This window comes from Dendrobates tinctorius, unplaced genomic scaffold (genome assembly GCF_039654945.1).
Source record: "Dendrobates tinctorius isolate UK_male_01 unplaced genomic scaffold, ASM3965494v1 ptg000063l, whole genome shotgun sequence".
NCBI lineage: Eukaryota > Metazoa > Chordata > Amphibia > Anura > Dendrobatidae > Dendrobates > Dendrobates tinctorius.
The window spans coordinates 32060911-32087232 of record NW_027361731.1 but is presented as its reverse complement, the minus strand read 5'-3'; the positions used below and the strand labels follow the sequence as shown (position 1 = coordinate 32087232).

General features: G+C 46.5%; 1 protein-coding gene across 1 annotated transcript in view; it reads left to right on the top strand.

Moving 5' to 3' along the window:
- The first annotated feature begins 1449 nt into the window (after window positions 1-1449).
- Window positions 1450-26322, top strand: part of LOC141094126 (uncharacterized) — a 114475-nt gene continuing 89602 nt past the window's right edge. Inside the window, exons 1-5 of the mRNA XM_073579862.1 lie at window positions 1450-1642; window positions 1748-1897; window positions 2027-2206; window positions 2280-2403; window positions 2487-2584. Coding sequence (XP_073435963.1) covers window positions 1820-1897; window positions 2027-2206; window positions 2280-2403; window positions 2487-2584 — 480 coding nt within the window. The 5' untranslated portion in view covers window positions 1450-1642; window positions 1748-1819. The remainder of the gene's footprint in view (window positions 1643-1747; window positions 1898-2026; window positions 2207-2279; window positions 2404-2486; window positions 2585-26322) is intronic.

The window sequence follows — 26322 nt, the reverse complement described above, 5'->3', positions numbered from 1 at the left end:
ATTTACTTGGAGTTATATTCTGTTGTTTAAGTGTTCCCTTTATTTTTTTGAACAGTGTATATAGGTAGAGAGTTTTTTTTGTTCTTTACGTTGGAGTGTCCAATTCCAGCTATTGCTGTGGGATCTGTGATTTCTATCTACTCCACTGTGTACAGGATAATAGAGTATAATAAAGTAGTTATGGACGTGACGTAACTAACATTGTGCAGTGACTCTGCTTTCCATATAGTGACGGATATTTCTTGTTGGCGAAACTGTGATATTTTTTCCACTTTAAACCTTTTCTAAACCCCTCTGATCAGTGCGATCATACAACATACAAGCCTCTGATGGCTCCGGTGATGCCCTGTACTACTGTAGTGCCGTGTATCATCACTGCCTGTCAGTGTAATACTAGCGGCCCCATACACATGAGATCAGAGTTGGCTGAACGGTCATTTGGCAGATGGCTATCTCTCCCGACTCCCCCATACACACAAATATTCCAGCTTTCCTGTGATCTATATGAGAGAGTCGCCTCCAGACTCCTCTAGAGGAGGATTATCTACAGGAAGAACAAACGGATTATCCTCTGAAATTCAGGATGCCGGATCCTTCTCTGCCCTGACATCATCTGTCGGGAGGCCCCCAAATACATTATATGGTCGGCCAAACCCCCCGAAATCAGTGCTTTCATGGAACTTTAGTCTAATGTGTATCGGGGGTTATAAGGTAACTTATTGGACCCTGCCTCTGGCCCGGCCTAATAGACCTTCATACATTGCAGCCCAGACACCATTATTAGGCATGTAAGTATCGGAGTAACTAGGCCGCCCCATACTATCGAGTACTTAGAGGCGGGGGGCATTCAGCCAAACTCTGTCACACCTTCTTAGATGCCATTTTTGCTTCTCACAGCAGCAAGTGGTAAAACTGTCAGGGTTTTTGTTGAAGCCTCATCTGTGCCGTCCCTGCGGTGTACATCTATGTTCTGGGCCCAAAAAGATTCATTTCTTTTTAATAAATCTTTATCATGTTTAAAAATTATAAAATGTGTCTTCTGCTTTTTACATATTTTTTTTTCCTTCTTACAAGAATTGTTTGAGCCAATTTTCTTTAGAAACATTTTAATATCGGCTTTTTCTGGAGTTTTTCTTGTAATATAGGAAAGCCTAAGGCCAGAAATAATCCCCATAAATCACTGTACATGGAGACTTTGGGATCAGATCATTTCTGTCCGCGTTGATTGTGGAAACAAAAAATCTTTTCTAAAAGCCTCAAACTTCTGTGTGTGACTCAGAGCTGAGATCTAACGGGAGAGAAGATTCCAGTGCGGGGAAGACGGGAAACCTTCATATAGACGGCCGGTGGGGATGGAGGCAGTGACCGACTCTGGCCACATCTGTCTCTAGAGCCGTAGTAGAAGATGAAGATGTCGTCCTCATCATGAAGGACTTATTTCTCATGTCGTGTGTAATGAATATCTCCTGCAGTATTGCTAATGCCGATTCCAGTGTCGGTAATGAGACGAGAATTAGCGTTATGGAAGATGAGTCTATGAGGAACGTGTTCAGCTGCCGACTCCGAGGAGGAAACTGCTTGTTGTCTGTGGCCTAAATATATAGGTTTTATTAGTAGATGTCAGGGGAGAAAACTAAACCCTGTAAGATAATAAATCTCCTCATATGTTTCCCTTATTATCTCCAGTAATTGTATTATTACACAGGATTCTTAGGATGTTACATCGGATCATCTTCTTCTCATTCAGGTCTCTACAATATCGGATCCTCTCAGTGAAGATCTTCTACAGAAGAGAATTTTCCTGATTTACCCATCAAGGATGGATATGGACAGAGACAAGATGGCGGAGAGGATGTTACACCTCACCCTAGAGATCCTCTTCCGTCTCACTGGAGAGGTGAGAGATTCTGATGACGTCACATTACATCATTCTTATCTATGGGAATAACAGATGGACAGAACTGGAGAGGTGAGGACTCTGGGAATGTCTGTAGTGAGATTTATTAATGTGTCTCTCCATAACCAGGATTACACAGTGGTGAAGAAGACCTCTAGTGATCGCTGTCAGGACCCTGTGTCTGAGGGATGGGGAAGACCCCTGAGCCCAATCACGGGGCCTCCACCTCACCCCCTGATCCATGAGGACATCAATGACCAGAAGATCCTAGAACTCTTCTACAAGATGATTGAGCTGCTGACTGGAGAGGTGACACTGCTGGGACATTATACAGTAACACTATGAAGGGATCGGGGGATGACGGTATCATTGTATGTGTCAGGTTCCTATAAGGTGTCAGGATATCGCTGTCTATTTCTCCATGGAGGAGTGGGAGTATTTAGAAGGACACAGAGATCTGTACAAGGACGTCATAATGGAGGTTCCCCAGCCCCTCACATCACCAGGTAATAGACAGGACTAAATACACACGGCCTATAATTATCTGTATGTAGAGAATGAATTCAGTCCCTGTATGTGTTTCCTCCAGATCTATCCAGTAAGAGGACAACACCAGAGAGATGTTCCCGTCCTCTTCTTCCACAGGACTGTAACCAAGAAGATCCCAGTGCTCCTCAGGATCATCAGGTAGATGGAGAGAAGGTGTCAGGAGATCTCCCCTATGATGTGTAGACGGCTGTGAAGGTCTTGTGCTCAGTCTTGTTTTATCCACCAGTATTATATCTCTATATATAAAACTGAAAGTGTGTATCGCCAACCAATCACAAACCATCTTTCATTTCACCAGAGCTGTTCTCAAAAGAAGTTGAGCTGTGATTGGCTGCTATGAGCAGCAGCAGTTTTCCTTGCAACCAATCACTAAGCATCTCTCATTTCACCAGAGCTGGTTAAAAGCAGCAGAGCTGAGCTGGTTGCTGTGAGCAAGTTTTCCCACTTGACAACACCTCAGCAGACACTGACATGGTGGGAGAAATCTAGCATCCCCGGGAACATAAGCTCCCAGCCATTGTCTGCCCCCCCCAGAAAGGAGCAGAGAGCACGACAGAAATGAATCCCCCCCCCCCCTCCCTGCCCATGTACCCATCACACATCCTCCGTCCCATAGGCACATCTTGCCTCTTAAAGGGATCAATGGTATGGAAGTTAGGGCAAATCCATCCAGCGCTTCGGTTTTGAACCCAGGCCTCTCTTAAAGGGATCTCCGATATGGACATCAGGGCAATTGCCTTCAAATGCTCTGGTACTGACCCCAGGCTCTCTTAAAGAGATCTCCTGTATGGAAGTTAGAGCAAATCCCTCAGCGCTCTGATTCTGACCTCAGGGTTCTATTAAAGGATCATTGGTATGCAAGTCAGGGCAAATCCACTCAGCGCTCTGGTTTTGATCCCAGGCTCTCTTAAAGGGATCCCCGGTATGGAAGATAGGGCAAATCCACTCAACGCTCTGGTTCTGACCCAAGGCCCCTCTTAAACGGATCCCCGGTAAGGAAGTGAGGTCAAATCCATCCAGCGCTTTGTTTCTGACCCTAGGCCTCTCTTCAAGGGATCACCGGTATGGAAGTTAGGGTAAATCCCTCAGCGCTCTGATTCTGACCCCAGGCTTCTATTAAAGTGATCATTGGTTTGGAAATTAGGGCAAATCCACTCTGCGCTTTGGTACTGACCCCAGGCCCCTCTTAAAGGGATCTATGGTATGGAAGTCAGGGCAAATCCATCCAGCGGTTTGGTTCTGACCCCAGGCCCCTCTTAAAGGGATCTCCTGTATGTAAGTTAGGGCAAATCCGTCAGCGCTCTGATTCTCACCCCAGGCTTTTAATAAAGGAATCATTCGTATGGAAGTCAGTGCAAATCCACTCAACGCTCTGGTTCTGACGCCAGGATGATGGGATGATGTGGAATATTAGGGGTAGTAGTCCGGTAGCTCTGGCTGACGTGATGATGTAGGATATTAGGGGTAGTAGTCCGGTTGCTCTGGCTGACGGGATGATGTGGGATATTAGGGGTAGTAGTCCAGTGGCTTTGGCTGACGGGATGATGTGGGATATTAGAGGGAGTAGTCCGGTCGCTCTGACTGACGGGATGATGTGGGATATTAGGGGTAGTAGTCCGGTGGCTCTGGGTGATGGGATGATGTGGGATATTAGGGGTAGTAGTCCGGCAGTTCTGGCTGATGGGATGTTGTTGTATATTAGGGGTAGTAGTCCGGTGGCTCTGGCTGACAGGATGATGTGGGATATTAGAGGTAGTAGTCTGGTGGCTCTGGCTGACGGGATGATGTGGGATATTACTGGTAGTAGTCTGGTAGCCATGGCTGACGAGATGATGTGGGTGTAGAAAAATATATATATATATATATATATATATATCTTCTTGCACGGTTGAGAATCAAAAGTAAAAGCAATGTTGAATTGAGGATAAAATAAATCTTGTTTTTAATTGTTCATTTCAAAAAGTGATTACAAAAATGAAGAAAAGTAAGTTCATGACATGCAATAATTATTTGAAGAGAAAACGAGCATTGTTCTTACATATAGTCTTGAGCAGCTGTGTTGTCCGGGTGTTCGAGAGTCTCAAAGGATATGAGATCTCCTGAACAAGAGTTAGGCCGGCTTTATATACTATTCTGACCTATAAACTACAACCACATATGGTGGCTTGCCACTATGTTCATAACTTCTTCCATATTAAGTGAACCCTAGTTATTTTAACAATATGCATACAGTTATTTATGCATTACCTTAGTCTGAGATATTTAAGCCTAAAGTCTGAGATCTTTAGAACCATTCATTATCTCTAAATAGTCACATTTTGACAGCTTTGACAAGTGACCTATAGACATTTGACAAGAGAGACAGCTGTGTGAGCCAAGGAACTCAGAATAACTCAGTCACTTCTCTAAAGTAAGCAGAGCCTCTGCTAGCTGGACTCTGTATATTTTTTATTATAGAAATACTGATATTTTACAGTCCCCCCTGATTATGATTTGAGACATATCATAATCAATCCTAACTCATTCTCTCACCATTCGTATCACATTCATTCTTTATTCTGAAAACCTTGTATCAACATCTGCCCTGAATGTCATCTGAATTTTCAAACCTATTGTAAAAACAAAAATTAGATCAGAGAGTTATATTTTTTCGTTTTAACATCTCTCTTAAAATATCATCTTCCTTTTTCATTTCTATCTTTATATTCTTATAAATTCTCCTAATTTTACACATAATAATTATTTGATATATTATACACAGCAAAACTATGATAAATAAAATAACAATCGGATTAGACAATACATTTCCTGCTGCCATTTTCGCTGAAGACTGTGACCAACTAGTTACAGATTTTCCTAAATTTCTCCACCAAGATGAGCCTGACATACTCGTCCATTCATGTTCAATATCATTAAGGCCGGTTTCACATTTGCGCTTTTTAAGCGCACGCACGGCCGGGGGTAGCTCCGCCCCCGAGCCGGCTCTCTGCCCGGCGTGCCCGCCCCTTGCTTGTAGCGCCGCCTCCTAGCGGACAGCGGCGCCTGCGATCGGCGCACCCTATCTTTAGCATAGGGTGCGCAGATCGTGCGCAGGTCGTGCGCTAGTTGCGCTTTGACCTGCGCTGCGCACTTTTGACGGTGCGCCGTGCGCGCCAAAATCCGAAAAGTTCGATTTTGGCGCGCACGGCGCACCATCAAAAGTGCGCAGCGCAGGTCAAAGCACAACTAGCGCACGGCCTGCGCACGATCTGCGCACCCTATGCTAAAGATAGGGTGCGCCGATCGCAGGCGCCGCTGTCCGCTAGGAGGCGGCGCTACAAGCAAGGGGCGGGCACGCCGGGCAGAGAGCCGGCTCGGGGGCGGAGCTACCCCCGGCCGTGCGTGCGCTTAAAAAGCGCAAATGTGAAACCGGCCTTAGATTACCTTGTTCATGTCTAAATACAATTTCAGCTTCTTTTAATTGTTTTGTCAGCAGATTCAATAAACCCTTGTCTTTCTTTATCTCATTTGTCCACAAATCCCAAGGGAATTTATTAACTTGTGACAAATTGAACTGGATCGGAAGGATTTTCAGACGTCTTGAGCCTATTGACGTAATATTAATACTTCCTTCCTTCTTTGTGAGAGTTTTAACATTTCCCTCAATACAATATAAACCCATTGTCAGATTTTCGGCATGTACACAAGATGAGAAGAATGCAGAAACTGCTTCTTTTCCTGACATAACTTGGAAACAAATCCTGTTAGCGCTTACTGGTGTCACCAAGTCATGTATCGTGTGGACAGTCTCAACTCTGGCATGACAAGAAGTATGATTATGGAAACATGAATGATAAATGACTTTATCCTGTCCAGGTAGGCACATTACCTTGGAAACAAAATTTAAGCATGACGAAATGTCTAATTGTTCAGTGTTGATACCATCAAATGCAAAATCTGTGTACTGTAATTGATAATATAACAATTGTGTAGGACTGACAGGAATTCCCAGAACACCTATAGGAACCAGGGTTTCTTCTCTTCCTGACACTGGAATCAGTGATGTTCCTACACAAATGTTCTGTTCACATCCTAACCACTTATTTACCCACAAATCTGTATGGTTTAACGCAAAGTTATATTCTAAGGGCAAATTTCTTATTAGCCCTAAAGGGGTAATTCCACTTTGTAAGGCTTGTGCAATCATTTTCAGATTGGTGGAATATTCAATCTGAATTTCTAGACATGTTTTGGCCACTTGAGATTCCTGTTCACTTTCCATTAAAGCTAAAGTAGCATCTTGAAGATGTGATACAGAAGATCCCAATACAGTAGCAGTGTTCAAAACCATCTTTTCAAGGACTTGATTCAAGCTTTTCTGAATCTTTACCCCTTTTCCTCCAATATACCCAATATTTTCCAGATCTGATTTAAGTGTATGAATGTCCATAGTGTTAATTAAACTTCCTACTGTTCCTAATCCCCCCAAAATACCTTCTAACACTCCCCTCTTACTTCTAACCTGTGTTGAAGTTCTTTTCCCAAACCATTGTTCTATTCCCATCTCCATGTTAGTGAGATGTGGTTGACACTGGGGATATCTAGAAGAGATTTTCCAGTTAGACATGTTAAAGGTCCATACCATGGTCAGAAACACTCCATCTCGTAACAGAGGTTTAGTTTGGAACTGATTGATCTGAAAAGGAGTAGATGGTTGAAATCTTGTCTGTGTGCATACATTATCTACTGCTGACCATATATTTACCTTTACATCTCTACATTGTTTGTAGTTATATTTCGTTAAAATGCAACATTGGTAAAGTCCAGAATCCTTAGGAGATGGATTATCTACAGAAAAAATAAAATCCTTATTTAACCATCTCACGTTACCGGATTGACCTCTGTGTATAACATTTGTTGGACCATTTGAAAAACTTCCCAAAAATGATTTATCTTTGGTCCATATTAACAAAGATTCTGAAGGTAGCTCTAACCTCGTGCTGTATTTTAGTAATAAAGGAGACATATTTTCTTGACTATATACTGCTTGTGGTGTAACCCTTACTTCTGGAGCTATAGTATTTGAAACTGTAAAAACTACAGATACCTGTACTTGTACTGGTTATCTGAAAATTCCATGTTTTTACCCAATCCTCGTCTCCTTCTGTAATAGAAAGAAATGAAGGATCTAAAACTTTCCCAAAAAGTTGTGTCTTTAACCGAGCATCTGTCTTGGATGTTTCAACTTTCCCTTTTGCGATCATATCATTTGTAATGTCGCCTGACCACACAGCTCTCTCTTCACCTCTTATCTCTATATTCCAGAATAACACATCTGTAGGACTACATTCCCATGTGCCTGTCTTATTATTGTGTATATAATCTCCTTGTAACTGTGTGAACTTCGTCTTAGGTCCTGTGGCTGCGTGTAATATTATGTCAGTGTCATGTATGAAGTGTAGTTCAATACAGCATTTTGCACCAAAACCCATGCAAATGTTTCCAGTAATATCTACTGAATCGCCCGGTATGTCCTCATCTATTAAGCTTTGTAGATTCGTTCCTCTTGGTTTCCTTGGATGTAAAGTTCCTCTGAAAAGTTCCTTCACTTCACTAGTATTTGTTCCATGGTGTGAAATATCTTCAGCGTAGATCACAGTTGAAACAGTACAAAACAGCAGAAATGTGATTCCCATCAGATAGTAGCTTTTCCTGGGAAATGTCTTTTTCTCCTGAAGGATTGGTGTTGAATCCCTTCCGTCAAGGACGTGGAGTTTCATATTCCAGTTCTTATTGGAATCCATTTCTTCCTAAAAGAAATGCAGTATCATTATTTTGCAATATACAGTTTGCATTGATCAACATGTACCCACAATTTTTGTTGTCTGCGGGTATTTTTAACCACCTTAGATGCTCGTTGCACAAGAATCATTACTTGTCCCATGGTTTCGATAATTTCAAAGGGACCTTCCCAATTACTTTCCCATGGTCCATTCTTCCTGAAAGTTTTAATCATCACTAGAGCCCCTTTCTTGAATTTGGATACATATGGTGGCTCCATTCTCTGCATTCTTGATGCAGCATGTGGAAGAATCGTTTTCAAATTTTCCTGCAACAATTGCAACCATTTGGACCTTGCAACAGCATCTTTTTGTGGTGTAGACAAAAATGGTTCATGAGGAAAAATCAATGGCATTTTTCTTCCTGTCATCAGTTCAAAAGGAGTAAACTGAGTTGTGGCAGAGGTTGTTCCTCTTACACTCAACAGTACAAAAGGTACTGCATCAACCCAAGTATTGCCTTTGTCCAATAACATCTTGGCAATTCTGGATTTTATTGTTCTATTCATCCTTTCCACAATACCAGCAGACTGTGGATGGTAGGGTACATGAAACTGCTGTCGTACCCCTAGAATAGCACAAACGGCTTGCATGATTTTTCCTGTAAAGTGACTTCCTCGATCAGAGGTGATCATTCTTGGGATCCCCCAAGTACAAAAGACATGATTAACTAATGCTCTAGCTGTAGACAAAGCATCATCTTTCCTGACAGGTAAAATTTCAACCCACTTAGAAAAAACATCTACCACAACCAATGCATACCTGAGACCATTTTTACCTGATGGTAACGGTCCAATGTAGTCGATTTGTAACGTAGACCATGGACCATCTGCAGGTGCGATTCGGAGTAGTGGCGGTTTCTGTCCTTTTGGTCTTGGATTAATTTGGGCACAAATGAGACATTATTGAACAACACTTTGCACTGTCTCTTCCATCTTTTCCCAGTAAAATTTCTCTCTGAGAATGCCTAACAATTTTTGTTGGCCCAAATGACCCAAACTTTCATGATTGTATTTTGTGAACTCAACCTGTAGATGTCTTGGGACAACAGGACGCAACTCCCCGTTTAAGTCATGACACAAAACCCCGTTTTCACAAACAAAGGGAGGTTTTGGATCAACCCGGGAAGCGACAAGAGATGAGTCTTTTTCTTGTTCTTCCGCAAAAGAAGGGATATGCGTGTCTGTTCTTTGAACTGCTGAAACCTCGAGAGGTTCAGGTTCAAACACCTCTTCTCCTGTCAGGGCTGCCTCTTTGGCTAGCATATCTGCGGTTGCATTTCCAACAGATAATTCATCATCAGATTTTTTATGGGCCGGAACCTTGACAATAGCAAAACCATTAGGGTTTTTTGATGCTATCCTGAAAATTGTCTTCAGTGTGTCACTGTGAACAAGAGTCTTATTAGATGAATCTACATAACCTCTTTTTTCCCAAACTGACAAGTAATCTGTCAGTGATCTTACAACATAAGAGCTATCACTGTAGATCACAATGGGACACTGATCATCTGCTTCATTCAGCTGTAGTACCATTTTTACTGCTTCTAGCTCTGCTCTTTGAGCTGAAAAATGACTCGGTAATTTGTGCTTCACAACCTGTCCTCTTTTGGGATAAAAAATGGCATATCCTGAATAATAGTGCCCATCTGAATAGAATCTGGAACCATCTACAAAAATTGGTTCGTCTGTTACCTCTGCTTTCCGTCTGAAAAGTGATGGACTTGGATCCTGAAAAGACTGTAAACAATCATGAGTTTGTCCTTCATATTGCATCAGCTGAGGAAGAACATATTTGGCCTTGTAATCTACCTCAATTTGTTTGGGAGACAATGACAATAACCAATGAGCAAATCTCTGATGTGACACACCTGGGATATTATTCTCAAAGAGAAGTTTTAGTGTAGAGTGAGGAGTTTGCAAAATGATTTTGTTGAACCCGACAATATGTTCGGTTGCTTTGACTGCAAAGTACACACCTACCAAGTGTCTTGCACAGGTCTCAAAACCTTTTTCAACAGGTGAGAGAAGTTTTGAAAAATAGCCCAAAATTCTCCACTCTTCTCCCTGTAATTGCAGTAACACAGCAGAAACAGAAATCTCCGATGTGTGCACTTGCAAAGCAAATGGAGCCGAAGGATCTACTGTGGACAAAGCAGGTGCATTTTGTAAATTCATTTTCAATTGTTCAAATGAGGTTTGCTGTTCATCACCCCAAGGACCAAAGTAATCACTGTTTTCACCTTTCAAAAGATCATATAAAGGTCTTGCCTTATCTGCAAAATTCTCAATGAAATCCCTTGAATAATTCATAAGACCTAAAAAATGTCTCAATGCCTTGTGTGATGTCGGAATTGGTAGGGAAGCAATTGCCTCAATTCTTTCCTGCAGTGGCTGCCTTTTTCCTGGACTCAACAGCACCCCTAAAAATCTGACCTCAGTCTGCATTAATTTGACCTTTTTGGTGTTCAATTTCAACCCTGCATCATGCAACAACTCAAACAATTCTGTCAGAAGAGAAACATGTGTCTCTTTATCCTCTGTAGACAATAAAATATCATCCACATATTGCAGAATGCAATCAGGCCTCGAAAATCTGGATAATACCTTTGCCAATGCCTGATGAAAAACACTAGGTGACAAATGTGCTCCTTGAGGTAACCTGCAAAACAGATATTGCTCGTCCAAGAAAGTAAATGCAAACTTATACTGACAACTCTTTTCAAGAGGTATACTGAAAAAACCATTGCTAATGTCCAGTACAGAGAAGTATTTGGCCTTTGCATTTAACCTTGCCATCATGTCATGAGTATCTGCCACAATTGGCGCGACATTGGGTGTATGCTTATTGAACATCCGTAAATCCAATATCATTCGATAAGAACCATCAGATTTCAAAACACACCACAAAGGATTGTTACTTACAGAATTAGCCTTTCGGATAACACCTTGATCTAACAATTCCTGTATGATCTTTGACATAGAGTCAATTGATTCTGGAGGCAATTTATACTGACGCTGTGGTGGAGGATCTCATCCTTCCACATTTACCACCACATTTTCATTGTACCAACCTCATTCCTGAACTGAGCCCAAAGAGAAGGAAAAAGCTGTACAATTTCTGTCAATACCTCGTCATCATTAGTGTCAGGCCACAAATGGTCAGATGACACCACATCATTCAAGCAAATACTTCCAACATGGCTATAATCATTAGGATCAATGACTACCGGTTTACAACCATTGGAATCTTTCCAGATCACTTGATTTTCTAGGTCAACTACCCATCCGAATTTCTGCATAAAATCTGTGCCAAGTATATTTTCAGAATCACGACAATACCAGATGTCAATTTCTGTTTTGAAAGAACTTGGTATTTCCAAAATCACATTGGGAACTAAGGTTGCTTTAGTTCCACCTTTTCCACTGAAACCGACAATATGTAAAAACTGGTGAATCTGGGTTTAGCTTCAAATCAAGGTTTGTAACACTTAACTGAGCTCCTGTGTCAATAAGAAATACAACATTCTGGCCTGCTAAACTTCCTTTGATAAATGGTCTTCCACAGTCATCCAATATAACTCGAGTCACAAATTCCAATGGATGTGGTACAGGAATAGTCTGTGATTGTCAGAAAGATGAAGGAGATGGGAGAAGACCAGTGTCCTTTTTAAAAGACCTTGGAATTCTATCCCTTGACTCTGTTTCCTTCACTGTCATTTCTCTGATCTGTCTGATTAATGGTGCATATGGTGACTGTGTTTGTCTGTTGACAGTATGAGCAGGTGCAGATAATTGTAATGCAGGTGCGGAAGGTGTGGTGTATGATTTTGGCATGAGTCCGTTTTCCCTTCCAAGCTTACCTGTTCCTTGTGTACCTATCTCTGATTCTGCTCTCAAAAATTTCTTGCACTGCCACTTCAAGTGTCCAGGTATACCACAAAAATAACAATGGATATTGTTCCTTTGTGTAGTATTTTTACCTCTATGCTCAATGTAATCCCTGCTCTTGGAGAATACTGTGGCTCTAGGTTTCAGCTGACTGTCTTCCTTCTCATGAACTACCGCTATTTTAGCCTTGACCTGATTTTGTTTCATGGATCTCCTTATTCTGTCAATAAAAACTGTTGCTTCTTGCAATGATGGCTGAGTGTTAGCCAATTGCACTGAGGCAGGATCTAAGTACTTGAACTTCTTTACAAAAAATTTGATCATGGAGGCTGGCTCTTCGTGAGGCCTGAGATCCATTACCATCCTATAGGCCTGTTCAAACTTTACCAAAAAAGAGAATGGGTCTTCAGAAATATTTGTTTGTAAACTCCCTAAAATATCAACTGTAGGCATGTCTTCTCCAGTTGTAAACAATACTAATTGTCTAAGTCTGTCTTCTTTTGTACTATCTGTCATTTCATTCTCATCATTTAATCTGGGTGTGGTCTGTAATCTTTTTCCCATATGTGAAGGTAACCAAACTTTGAATATTTTATTCTTTTGCTCATCATTCAGATTGTATTTGTCTGTGTTTGATTCAAAAGTGTCCGCATTATAAAAGGCATCCATCTTATCATTGTAATTTGGAATGTCTTTTACAATTTTCATTAGCTGATCGTGTATTTTCAGATTAATGCGTGCTGCTCTGTCATGTAATTTTTTCCGTTGTAATTCTACTGCCTCTAATTCCTCTACTGAAGCATCTGGATTTTGCATATTTGGTACAAATGATGACGCAGCAGTGTCCTCCTGTTTACCTGTTGATCTTGTGTTAGCAGAAACCCTTTTTATATCTTGTCGTAATTTAGACAATAACTCTGTCCTGGTATCTATTTGATCTTCCAATTGTTCAATATGCTCTGACAAAATCAAACAATTTGGACAATCAAAGTAATCCCCGTCAGACTCTTGTGTGTCACCTGGTGTGTCAGTGTGATTAATGTCTTGTGTGACAATGCATGTTTTATAGGTGTTAGGTTCAGTTTTCTCAAAGACTAGGCTATTATACACATGAACAAGCTGCATAACATTCTGAAGTTTCCTTTGTAATTTTCTTACTGAGAAAAACCTTTTGTCAATTTTAACATTTTCTGCCTCACATTGATTATACAAACTAGACCATAATTGGGCATCCGTATGATTATGAACAAACTTGAAATCTATGTTACTTTTCTTAGCATAATCATGTATAAAATCCATTATATTTTTTCTCACCTATTGAGAGTCTTTCCCGTCAATGGATGGTCCTCTGTGTCCTTATGCAATCCTCAGATCTCCGTCTGGATGAGACGCATGCAGCTCTTTACGATCCTCACCCGTCGTCTCCAGGTTCAGTGTGATCCTTGTGCCGTGAAATAGTGGAATTCCTGAGGAGGCTTGTACAACAGGTGGTTTTTAGCAGAGTTCGTGCTCCCCCCTTGTACAATCGAGGAAGGAATGCCAACCAAAATCAGCACAAAAGATCAAGCTGGCTCAGGCTCGCCAAAATGTAGAAAAATATATATATATATATATCTTCTTGCACGGTTGAGAATCAAAAGTAAAAGCAATGTTGAATTGAGGATAAAATAAATCTTGTTTTTAATTGTTCATTTCAAAAAGTGATTACAAAAATGAAGAAAAGTAAGTTCATGACATGCAATAATTATTTGAAGAGAAAACGAACATTGTTCTTACATATAGTCTTGAGCAGCTGTGTTGTCCGGGTGTTCGAGAGTCTCAAGGGATATGAGATCTCCTGAACAAGAGTTAGGCCGGCTTTATATACTATTCTGACCTATAAACTACAACCACATATGGTGGCTTGCCACTATGTTCATAACTTCTTCCATATTAAGTGAACCCTAGTTATTTTAACAATATGCATACAGTTATTTATGCATTACCTTAGTCTGAGATATTTAAGCCTAAAGTCTGAGATCTTTAGAACCATTCATTATCTCTAAATAGTCACATTTTGACAGCTTTGACAAGTGACCTATAGACATTTGACAAGAGAGACAGCTGTGTGAGCCAAGGAACTCAGAATAACTCAGTCACTTCTCTAAAGTAAGCAGAGCCTCTGCTAGCTGGACTCTGTATATTTTTTATTATAGAAATACTGATATTTTACAGTGGGATATTAAGGGGAGTAGTCCGGTAGCTCTGGCTGACGGGATGATGTGGGATATTAGGGATAGTTGTCCGGTGGCTCTGGCTGACGGGATGATGTGGGATATTAGTGGTAGTAGTCCGGTGGCTCTGGCTGATTGGATGATGTGGGATATTAGGGGTAGTAGTCCGGTGGCTCTGGCTGACGGGATGATGTGGGATATTAGGGGTAGTAGTCCGGTGGCTCTGGCTGATTGGATGATGTGGGATATTAGGGGTAGTAGTCCGGTGGCTCTGGCTGACGGGATGATGTGGGATATTAGTGGTAGTAGTCCAGTGGCTCTGGGTGATTGGATGATGTGGGATATTAGGGGTAGTAGTCCGGTGGCTCTGGCTGACGGGATGATGTGGGATATTAAGGGTAGTAGTCCGGTGGCTATGGCTGACGGGATGATGTGGGATATTAGGGGTAGTAGTCCGGTAGCTCTGGCTGATGGGATGATGTGGGATATTAGTAGTAGTTGTCCGGTGGCTCTGGCTGACTGGATGATGTGGGATATTAGGGGTAGTAGTCCGGTAGCTCTGGCTGACAGGATGATGTGGGATATTAGGGGTAGTAGTCCAGTATCTCTGGCTGACAGGATGATGTGGGATATTAGGGGTAGTTGTCCGGTAGCTCTGGCTGACGGGATGTTGTGGGATATTAGGGGTAGTAGTCCGGTAGCTCTGGCTGACGGGATGATGTGGGATATTAGGGGTAGTAGTCCGGTAGCTCTGGTTGATGGGATGATGTGGGATATTAGGGGTAGTAGTCCGGTAGCTCTGGCTGACGGGATGATGTGGGATATTAGGGGGAGTAGTCCGGTGGCTCTGGCTGACGGGATGATGTGGGATATTAGTGGTAGTAGTCCGGTGGCTCTGGCTGATTGGATGATGTGGGATATTAGGGGTAGTAGTCCGGTGGCTCTGGCTGACGGGATGATGTGGGATATTAGGGGTAGTAGTCCGGTGGCTCTGGCTGATTGGATGATGTGGGATATTAGGGGTAGTAGTCCGGTGGCTCTGGCTGACGGGATGATGTGGGATATTAGTGGTAGTAGTCCGGTGGCTCTGGGTGATTGGATGATGTGAGATATTAGGGGTAGTAGTCCGGTGGCTCTGGCTGACGGGATGATGTGGGATATTAAGGGTAGTAGTCCGGTGGCTATGGCTGACGGGATGATGTGGGATATTAGGGGTAGTAGTCCGGTAGCTCTGGCTGATGGGATGATGTGGGATATTAGGGGTAGTAGTCCGGTGTCTCTGCTGATGGGATGTTGTGGGATATTAGTAGTAGTTGTCCGGTGGCTCTGGCTGACTGGATAATGTGGGATATTAGGGGTAGTAGTCCGGTAGCTCTGGCTGACAGGATGATGTGGGATATTAGGGGTAGTAGTCCGGTAGCTCTGGCTGACGGGATGATGTGGGATATTAGGGGTAGTAGTCCAGTAGCTCTGGCTGACAGGATGATGTGGGATATTAGGGGTAGTTGTCCGGTAGCTCTGGCTGACGGGATGTTGTGGGATATTAGGGGTAGTAGTCCGGTAGCTCTGGCTGACGGGATGATGTAGATTATTAGGGGTAGTAGTCCGGTAGCTCTGGCTGATGGGATTATGTTGGATATTAGGGGTAGTAGTCCGGTAGCTCTGGCTGACGGGATGATGTGGGATATTAGGGGGAGTAGTCCGGTGGCTCTGGCTGACGGGATGATGTGGGATATTAGGGGGAGTAGTCCGGTTGCTCTGGCTGACGGGATGACGTGGGATATTAGGGGGAGTAGTCCGGTTGCTCTGGCTGAAGGGATGATGTGGGATATTAGTGGTAGTAGTCCGGTGGCTCTGGCTGACGAGATGATGTGCGATATTAAGGGTAGTAGTCCGGTAGCTCTGGCTGACGGGATGATGTGGGATATTAGGGGGAGTAGTCCGGTTGCTCTGGCTGACAGGATGATGTGGGATATTAGGGGGAGTAGTCCGGTGGCTCTGGCTGACGGGATGATGTGGGATATTAGAGGTAGTAGTCTGGTGGCTCTGGCTGACGGGATGATGTGGGATATTACTGGTAGTAGTCTGGTAGCCATGGCTGACGAGATGATGTGGGATATTAAGGGGAGTAGTCCGGTAGCTCTGGCTGACGGGATGATGTGGGATTTTAGGGATAGTTGTCCGGTGGCTCTGGCTGACAGGATGATGTGGGATATTAGAGGTAGTAGTCTGGTGGCTCTGGCTGACGGGATGATGTGGGATATTAGTGGTAGTAGTCTGGTAGCCATGGCTGACGAGATGATGTGGGATATTAAGGGGAGTAGTCCGGTAGCTCTGGCTGACGGGATGATGTGGGATATTAGGGATAGTTGTCCAGTGGCTCTGGCTGACGGGATGATGTGGGATATTAGTGGTAGTAGTCTGGTGGCTCTGGCTGTCGGGATGATGTGGGATATTAGTGGTAGTAGTCCGGTGGCTCTGGCTGATTGGATGATGTGGGATATTAGGGGTAGTAGTCCGGTGGCTCTGGCTGACGGGATGATGTGGGATATTAGGGGTAGTAGTCCGGTGGCTCTGGCTGATTGGATGATGTGGGATATTAGGGGTAGTAGTCCGGTAGCTCTGGCTGACAGGATGATGTGGGATATTAGGGGTAGTAGTCCGGTAGCTCTGGCTGACGGGATGATGTGGGATATTAGGGGTAGTAGTCCAGTATCTCTGGCTGACAGGATGATGTGGGATATTAGGGGTAGTTGTCCGGTAGCTCTGGCTGACGGGATGATGTGGGATATTAGGGGTAGTAGTCCGGTAGCTCTGGCTGACGGGATGATGTGGGATATTAGGGGTAGTAGTCCGGTAGCTCTGGTTGATGGGATGATGTGGGATATTAGGGGTAGTAGTCCGGTAGCTCTGGCTGACGGGATGATGTGGGATATTAGGGGGAGTAGTCCGGTGGCTCTGGCTGACGGGATGATGTGGGATATTAGTGGTAGTAGTCCGGTGGCTCTGGCTGATTGGATGATGTGGGATATTAGGGGTAGTAGTCCGGTGGCTCTGGCTGACGGGATGATGTGGGATATTAGGGGTAGTAGTCCGGTGGCTCTGGCTGATTGGATGATGTGGGATATTAAGGGTAGTAGTCCGGTGGCTCTGGCTGACGGGATGATGTGGGATATTAGTGGTAGTAGTCCGGTGGCTCTGGGTGATTGGATGATGTGGGATATTAGGGGTAGTAGTCCGGTGGCTCTGGCTGACGGGATGATGTGGGATATTAAGGGTAGTAGTCCGGTGGCTATGGCTGACGGGATGATGTGGGATATTAGGGGTAGTAGTCCGGTAGCTCTGGCTGATGGGATGATGTGGGATATTAGGGGTAGTAGTCCGGTGTCTCTGCTGATGGGATGTTGTGGGATATTAGTAGTAGTTGTCCGGTGGCTCTGGCTGACTGGATAATGTGGGATATTAGGGGTAGTAGTCCGGTAGCTCTGGCTGACAGGATGATGTGGGATATTAGGGGTAGTAGTCCGGTAGCTCTGGCTGACGGGATGATGTGGGATATTAGGGGTAGTTGTCCGGTAGCTCTGGCTGACGGGATGTTGTGGGATATTAGGGGTAGTAGTCTGGTAGCTCTAGCTGACGGGATGATGTGGGATATTAGGGGTAGTAGTCCGGTAGCTCTGGCTGATGGGATTATGTGGGATATTAGGGGTAGTAGTCCGGTAGCTCTGGCTGACGGGATGATGTGGGATATTAGGGGGAGTAGTCCGGTGGCTCTGGCTGACGGGATGATGTGGGATATTAGGGGGAGTAGTCCGGTTGCTCTGGCTGACGGGATGACGTGGGATATTAGGGGGAGTAGTCCGGTTGCTCTGGCTGACGGGATGATGTGGGATATTAGTGGTAGTAGTCCGGTGGCTCTGGCTGACGAGATGATGTGCGATATTAAGGGTAGTAGTCCGGTAGCTCTGGCTGACGGGATGATGTGGGATATTAGGGGGAGTAGTCCGGTTGCTCTGGCTGACAGGATGATGTGGGATATTAGGGGGAGTAGTCCGGTGGCTCTGGGTGATGGGATGATGTGGGATATTAGGGGTATTAGTCCGGTGGCTCTGGCTGACGGGATGATGTGGGATATTAGGGATAGTAGTCTGGTAACTCTGGCTGACGGGATGATGTGGGATATTAGGGGTAGTAGTCCGGTAGCTCTGGCTGATGGGATGATGTGGGATATTAGGGGTAGTAGTCCGGTGGCTCTGGCTGACGGGATGATGTGAGATATTAGGGGGAGTAGTCCGGTGGCTGTGACCGGATGATGTGGGATATTAGGGGTAGTAGTCCGGTAGCTCTGGCTGACGGGATGATGTGGGATATTAGGGGGAGTAGTCCGGTGGCTCTGGCTGACGGGATGATGTGGGATATTAGGGGGAGTAGTCCGGTTGCTCTGGCTGACGGGATGACGTGGGATATTAGGGGGAGTAGTCCGGTTGCTCTGGCTGATGGGATGATGTGGGATAATAGGGGTAGTAGTCCGGCAGCTCTGGCTGACGGGATGATGTGGGATATTAGGGGGAGGAGTCCGGTTGCTCTGGCTGACAGGATGATGTGGGATATTAGGGGGAGTGGTCCGGTGGCTCTGGCTGACGGGATGATGTGGGATATTAGGGGTAGTAGTCCGGTGGCTCTGGCTGACGGGATGATGTGGGATATTAGAGGTAGTAGTCCGGTGGCTCTGGCTGACGGGATGATGTGGGATATTAGGGGTAGTAGTCCGGTGGCTCTGGCTGACAAGATGATGTGGGATATTAGGGGTAGTAGTCCGGTGGCTCTGGCTGACAAGATGATGTGGGATATTAGTGGTAGTAGTCTGGTAGCCATGGCTGACGAGATGATGTGGGATATTAGGGGTAGTAGTCCGGTGGCTCTGGCTGACGGGATGATGTGGGATATTAAGGGTAGTAGTCCGGTGGTTCTGACTGACGAGATGATGTGGGATATTAGGGGTAGTAATCCGTCGGCTGTGAAGGGATGATGTGGGATATTAGGGGTAGTAATGCGGTTGCTCTGGCTGACGGGATGATGTGGGATATTAGAGGTAGTAGTCCGGCGGCTCTGACTGACGAGACGATGTGGGATATTAGGGGTAGTAATCCAGCGGCTGTGACGGGATGATGTGGGATATCAGTGGTAGTAGTCCGGTGGCTCTGACTGACGAGATGATGTGGGATATTAGGGGTAGTAATCCGGCGGCTGTGACGGGATGATGTGGGATATTACGGGTAGTAGTAATCCGGTTGCTCTGGCTGACGGGATGATGTGGGATATTAGAGATAGTAGTCCGGCGGCTCTGGGTGATGGGATGATGTGGGATATTAGGGGTATTAGTCCGGTGGCTCTGGCTGACGGGATGATGTGGGATATTAGGGATAGTAGTCTGCTAACTCTGGCTGACGGGATGATGTGGGATATTAGGGGTAGTAGTCCGGTAGCTCTGGCTGATGGGATGATGTGGGATATTAGGGGTAGTAGTCCGGTGGCTCTGGCTGACGGGATGATGTGAGATATTAGGGGGAGTAGTCCTGTGGCTGTGACCGGATGATGTGGGATATTAGGGGTAGTAGTCCGGTAGCTCTGGCTGACGGGATGATGTGTGATATTAGGGGGAGTAGTCCGGTGGCTCTGGCTGACGGGATGATGTGGGATATTAGGGGGAGTAGTCCGGTTGCTCTGGCTGACGGGATGATGTGGGATATTAGGGGGAGTAGTCCGGTTGCTCTGGTTGATGGGATGATGTGGGATATTAGTGGTAGTAGTCCGGTGGCTCTGGCTGACGAGATGATGTGCGATATTAAGGGTAGTAGTCCGGTAGCTCTGGCTGACGGGATGATGTGGGATATTAAAGGGGGAGTAGTCCGGTTACTCTGGCTGACAGGATGATGTGGGATATTAGGGATAGTTGTCCGGTGGCTCTGGCTGACAGGATGATGTGGGATATTAGAGGTAGTAGTCTGGTGGCTCTGGCTGACGGGATGATGTGGGATATTAGTGGTAGTAGTCTGGTAGCCATGGCTGACGAGATGATGTGGGATATTAAGGGGAGTAGTCCGGTAGCTCTGGCTGATGGGATGATGTGGGATATTAGGGATAGTTGTCCGGTGGCTCTGGCTGACAGGATGATGTGGGATATTAGAGGTAGAAGCCTGGTGGCTCTGGCTGACGGGATGATGTGGGATATTAGTGGTAGTAGTCTGGTAGCCATGGCTGACGAGATGATGTGGGATATTAGTGGTAGTAGTCCGGTGGCTCTGGCTGATTGGATGATGTGGGATATTAGGGGTAGTAGTCCGGTGGCTCTGGCTGACGGGATGATGTGGGATATTAGGGGTAGTAGTCCGGTGGCTCTGGCTGATTGGATGATGTGGGATATTAGGGGTAGTAGTCCGGTGGCTCTGGCTGACGGGATGATGTGGGATATTAGTGGTAGTAGTCCGGTGGCTCTGGGTGATTGGATGATGTGGGATATTAGGGGTAGTAGTCCGGTGGCTCTGGCTGACGGGATGATGTGGGATATTAAGGGTAGTAGTCCGGTGGCTATGGCTGACGGGATGATGTGGGATATTAGGGGTAGTAGTCCGGTGGCTCTGGGTGATGGGATGAAGTGGGATAATAGGGGTAGTAGTCCGGTGGCTCTGGCTGACGGGATGATGTGGGATATTAGGGGTAGTAGTCCGGTGGCTCTGGGTGATGGGATGATGTGGGATATTAGGGGTATTAGTCCGGTGGCTCTGGCTGACGGGATGATGTGAGATATTAGGGATAGTAGTCTGGTAACTCTGGCTGACGGGATGATGTGGGATATTAGGGGTAGTAGTCCGGTAGCTCTGGCTGATGGGATGATGTGGGATATTAGGGGTAGTAGTCCGGTGGCTCTGGCTGACGGGATGATGTGAGATATTAGGGGGAGTAGTCCGGTGGCTGTGACCGGATGATGTGGGATATTAGGGGTAGTAGTCCGGTAGCTCTGGCTGACGGGATGATGTGGGATATTAGGGGGAGTAGTCCGGTGGCTCTGGCTGACGGGATGATGTGGGATATTAGGGGGAGTAGTCCGGTTGCTCTGGCTGACGGGATGACGTGGGATATTAGGGGGAGTAGTCCGGTTGCTCTGGCTGATGGGATGATGTGGGATAATAGGCGTAGTAGTCCGGCAGCTCTGGCTGACGGGATGATGTGGGATATTAGGGGGAGGAGTCCGGTTGCTCTGGCTGACAGGATGATGTGGGATATTAGGGGGAGTAGTCCGGTGGCTCTGGCTGACGGGATGATGTGGGATATTAGAGGTAGTAGTCCGGTGGCTCTGGCTGACGGGATGATGTGGGATATTAGGGGTAGTAGTCCGGTGGCTCTGGCTGACAAGATGATGTGGGATATTAGGGGTAGTAGTCTGGTGGCTCTGGCTGACGGGATGATGTGGGATATTAGTGGTAGTAGTCTGGTAGCCATGGCTGACGAGATGATGTGGGATATTAGGGGTAGTAGTCCGGTGGCTCTGGCTGACGGGATGATGTGGGATATTAAGGGTAGTAGTCCGGTGGTTCTGACTGACGAGATGATGTGGGATATTAGGGGTAGTAATCCGTCGGCTATGACGGGATGATGTGGGATATTAGGGGTAGTAATCCGGTTGCTCTGGCTGATGGGATGATGTGGGATATTAGAGGTAGTAGTCCGGCGGCTCTGACTGACGAGACGATGTGGGATATTAGGGGTAGTAATCCAGCGGCTGTGACGGGATGATGTGGGATATCAGTGGTAGTAGTCCGGTGGCTCTGACTGACGAGATGATGTGGGATATTAGGGGTAGTAATCCGGCGGCTGTGACGGGATGATGTGGGATATTACGGGTAGTAGTAATCCGGTTGCTCTGGCTGACGGAATGATGTGGGATATTAGAGATAGTAGTCCGGCGGCTCTGGGTGATGGGATGATGTGGGATATTAGGGGTATTAGTCCGGTGGCTCTGGCTGACGGGATGATGTGGGATATTAGGGATAGTAGTCTGCTAACTCTGGCTGACGGGATGATGTGGGAAATTAGGGGTAGTAGTCCGGTAGCTCTGGCTGATGGGATGATGTGGGATATTAGGGGTAGTAGTCCGGTGGCTCTGGCTGACGGGATGATGTGAGATATTAGGGGGAGTAGTCCTGTGGCTGTGACCGGATGATGTGGGATATTAGGGGTAGTAGTCCGGTAGCTCTGGCTGACGGGATGATGTGTGATTTTAGGGGGAGTAGTCCGGTGGCTCTGGCTGACGGGATGATGTGGGATATTAGGGGGAGTAGTCCGGTTGCTCTGGCTGACGGGATGACGTGGGATATTAGGGGGAGTAGTCCGGTTGCTCTGGCTGATGGGATGATGTGGGATAATAGGGGTAGTAGTCCGGCAGCTCTGGCTGACGGGATGATGTGGGATATTAGGGGGAGGAGTCCGGTTGCTCTGGCTGACAGGATGATGTGGGATATTAGGGGGAGTAGTCCGGTGGCTCTGGCTGACGGGATGATGTGGGATATTAGGGGTAGTAGTCCGGTGGCTCTGGCTGACGGGATGATGTGGGATATTAGAGGTAGTAGTCCGGTGGCTCTGGCTGACGGGATGATGTGGGATATTAGGGGTAGTAGTCCGGTGGCTCTGGCTGACGAGATGATGTGGGATATTAGGGGTAGTAGTCTGGTGGCTCTGGCTGACGGGATGATGTGGGATATTAGTGGTAGTAGTCTGGTAGCCATGGCTGACGAGATGATGTGGGATATTAGGGGTAGTAGTCCGGTGGCTCTGGCTGACGGGATGATGTGGGATATTAAGGGTAGTAGTCCGGTGGTTCTGACTGACGAGATGATGTGGGATATTAGGGGTAGTAATCCGTCGGCTGTGACGGGATGATGTGGGATATTAGGGGTAGTAATCCGGTTGCTCTGGCTGACGGGATGATGTGGGATATTAGAGGTAGTAGTCCGGCGGCTCTGACTGACGAGACGATGTGGGATATTAGGAGTAGTAATCCAGCGGCTGTGACGGGATGATGTGGGATATCAGTGGTAGTAGTCCGGTGGCTCTGACTGACGAGATGATGTGGGATATTAGGGGTAGTAATCCGGCGGCTGTGACGGGATGATGTGGGATATTACGGGTAGTAGTAATCCGGCGGCTCTGGCTGACGGGAAGATGTGGGATATTAGGGGTAGTAGTCCGGTGGCTCTGGCTGATGGGATGATGTGTGATATTAGGGGTAGTATTCCGGTGGCTCTGGCTGACGGGATGATGTGGGATATTAGGGGTAGTAGTCTGGCAGCTCTGGCTGACGGGATGATGTTGGATATTAGGGGTAGTAGTCCGGTGGCTCTGGCTAACGGGATGATGTGGAATATTAGGGTAGTAGTCCGGTAGCTTTGGCTGACGGGATGATGTGGGATATTAGGGGTAGTAGTCTGGTGGCTCTGGCTAACGGGATGATGTGGAATATTAGGGTAGTAGTCCGGTAGCTTTGGCTGACGGGATGATGTGGGATATTAGGGGTAGTAGTCCGGTGTCTCTGACTGATGGGATGTTGTGGGATATTAGCAGTAGTTGTCCGGTGGCTCTGGCTGACGGGATGATGTGGGATATTAGGGGTAGTAGTCCGGTGGCTCTGGCTGACGGGATGATGTGGGATATTAGGGGTAGTAGTCCGGTAGCTCTGGCTGACAGGATGATGTGGGATATTAGGGGTAGTAGTCCGGTAGCTCTGGCTGACGGGATGATGTGGGATATTAGGGGTAGTAATCCAGCGGCTGTGACGGGATGATGTGGGATATCAGTGGTAGTAGTCCGGTGGCTCTGACTGACGAGATGATGTGGGATATTAGGGGTAGTAGTCCGGTGTCTCTGACTGATGGGATGTTGTGGGATATTAGTAGTAGTTGTCCGGTGGCTCTGGCTGACGGGATGATGTGGGATATTAGGGGTAGTAGTCCGGTGGCTCTGGCTGACTGGATGATGTGGGATATTACGGGTAGTAGTAATCCGGTTGCTCTGGCTGACGGGATGATGTGGGATATTAGAGGTAGTAGTCCGGCGGCTCTGGCTGACGGGATGATGTGGGATATTAGGGGTAGTATTCCGGTGGCTCTGGCTGACGGGATGATGTGGGATATTAGGGGTAGTAGTACGGCAGCTCTGGCTGACGGGATGATGTGGGATATTAGGGGTAGTAGTCCGGTGGCTCTGGCTAACGGGATGATGTGGAATATTAGGGTAGTAGTCCGGTAGCTTTGGCTGATGGGATGATGTGGGATATTAGGGGTAGTAGTCCGGTGGCTCTGGCTAACGGGATGATGTGGAATATTAGGGTAGTAGTCCGCTAGCTTTGGCTGACGGGATGATGTGGGATATTAGATATTAGGGGTAGTAGTCCGGTGTCTCTGGCTGATGGGATGTTGTGGGATATTAGTAGTAGTTGTCCGGTGGCTCTGGCTGACGGGATGATGTGGGATATTAGGGGTAGTAGTCCCGTAGCTTTGGCTGACAGGATGATGTGGGATATTAGGGGTAGTTGTCCGGTAGCTCTGGCTGACGGGATGTTGTGGGATATTAGGGGTAGTAGTCCGATAGCTCTGGCTGACGGGATGATGTGGGATATTAGGGGTAGTAGTCCGGTAGCTCTGGCTGATGGGATGATGTGGGATATTAGGGGGAGTAGTCCGGTGGCTCTTGCTGACGGGATGATGTGGGATATTATGTGTAGTAGTCCGGTTGCTCTGGCTGACGGGATGACGTGGGATATTAGGGGGAGTAGTCCGGTTGCTCTGGCTGATGGGATGATGTGGGATATTAAGGGTAGTAGTCCGGTAGCTCTGGCTGACGGGATGATGTGGGATATTAGGGGGAGTAGTCCGGTGGCTCTGGCTGACGGGATGATGTGGGATATTAGGGGTAGTAGTCCGGTGGTTCTGGCTGACGGGATGATGTGGGATATTAGAGGTAGTAGTCTGGTGGCTCTGGCTGACAGGATGATGTGGTATATTAGTGGTAGTAGTCTGGTAGCCATGGCTGACGAGATGATGTGGGATATTAAGGGGAGTAGTCCGGTGGCTCTGGCTGACGGAATGATGTGGGATATTAGAGGTAGTAGTCCGGTGGCTCTTGCTGACGGGATGATGTGGGATATTAGTGGTAGTAGTCCAGTAGCTCTGGCTGACAGGATGATGTGGGATATTAGGGGTAGTAGTCCAGTAGCTCTGGCTGACAGGATGATGTGGGATATTAGGGGTAGTTGTCCGGTAGCTCTGGCTGACGGGATGTTGTGGGATATAAGGGGTAGTAGTCCGGTGGCTCTGGCTGACGGGATGATGTGGGATATTAGGGGTAGTAGTCCGGTAGCTCTGGCTGATGGGATGATGTGGGATATTAGGGGGAGTAGTCCGGTGGCTCTGGCTGACGGGATGATGTGGGATATTAGTGGTAGTAGTCCAGTAGCTCTGGCTGACAGGATGATGTGGGATATTAGGGGTAGTAGTCCAGTAGCTCTGGCTGACAGGATGATGTGGGATATTAGGGGTAGTTGTCCGGTAGCTCTGGCTGACGGGATGTTGTGGGATATAAGGGGTAGTAGTCCGGTGGCTCTGGCTGACGGGATGATGTGGGATATTAGGGGTAGTAGTCCGGTAGCTCTGGCTGATGGGATGATGTGGGATATTAGGGGGAGTAGTCCGGTGGCTCTTGCTGACGGGATGATGTGGGATATTAGTGGTAGTAGTCCAGTAGCTCTGGCTGACAGGATGATGTGGGATATTAGGGGTAGTAGTCCAGTAGCTCTGGCTGACAGGATGATGTGGGATATTAGGGGTAGTTGTCCGGTAGCTCTGGCTGACGGGATGTTGTGGGATATAAGGGGTAGTAGTCCGGTGGCTCTGGCTGACGGG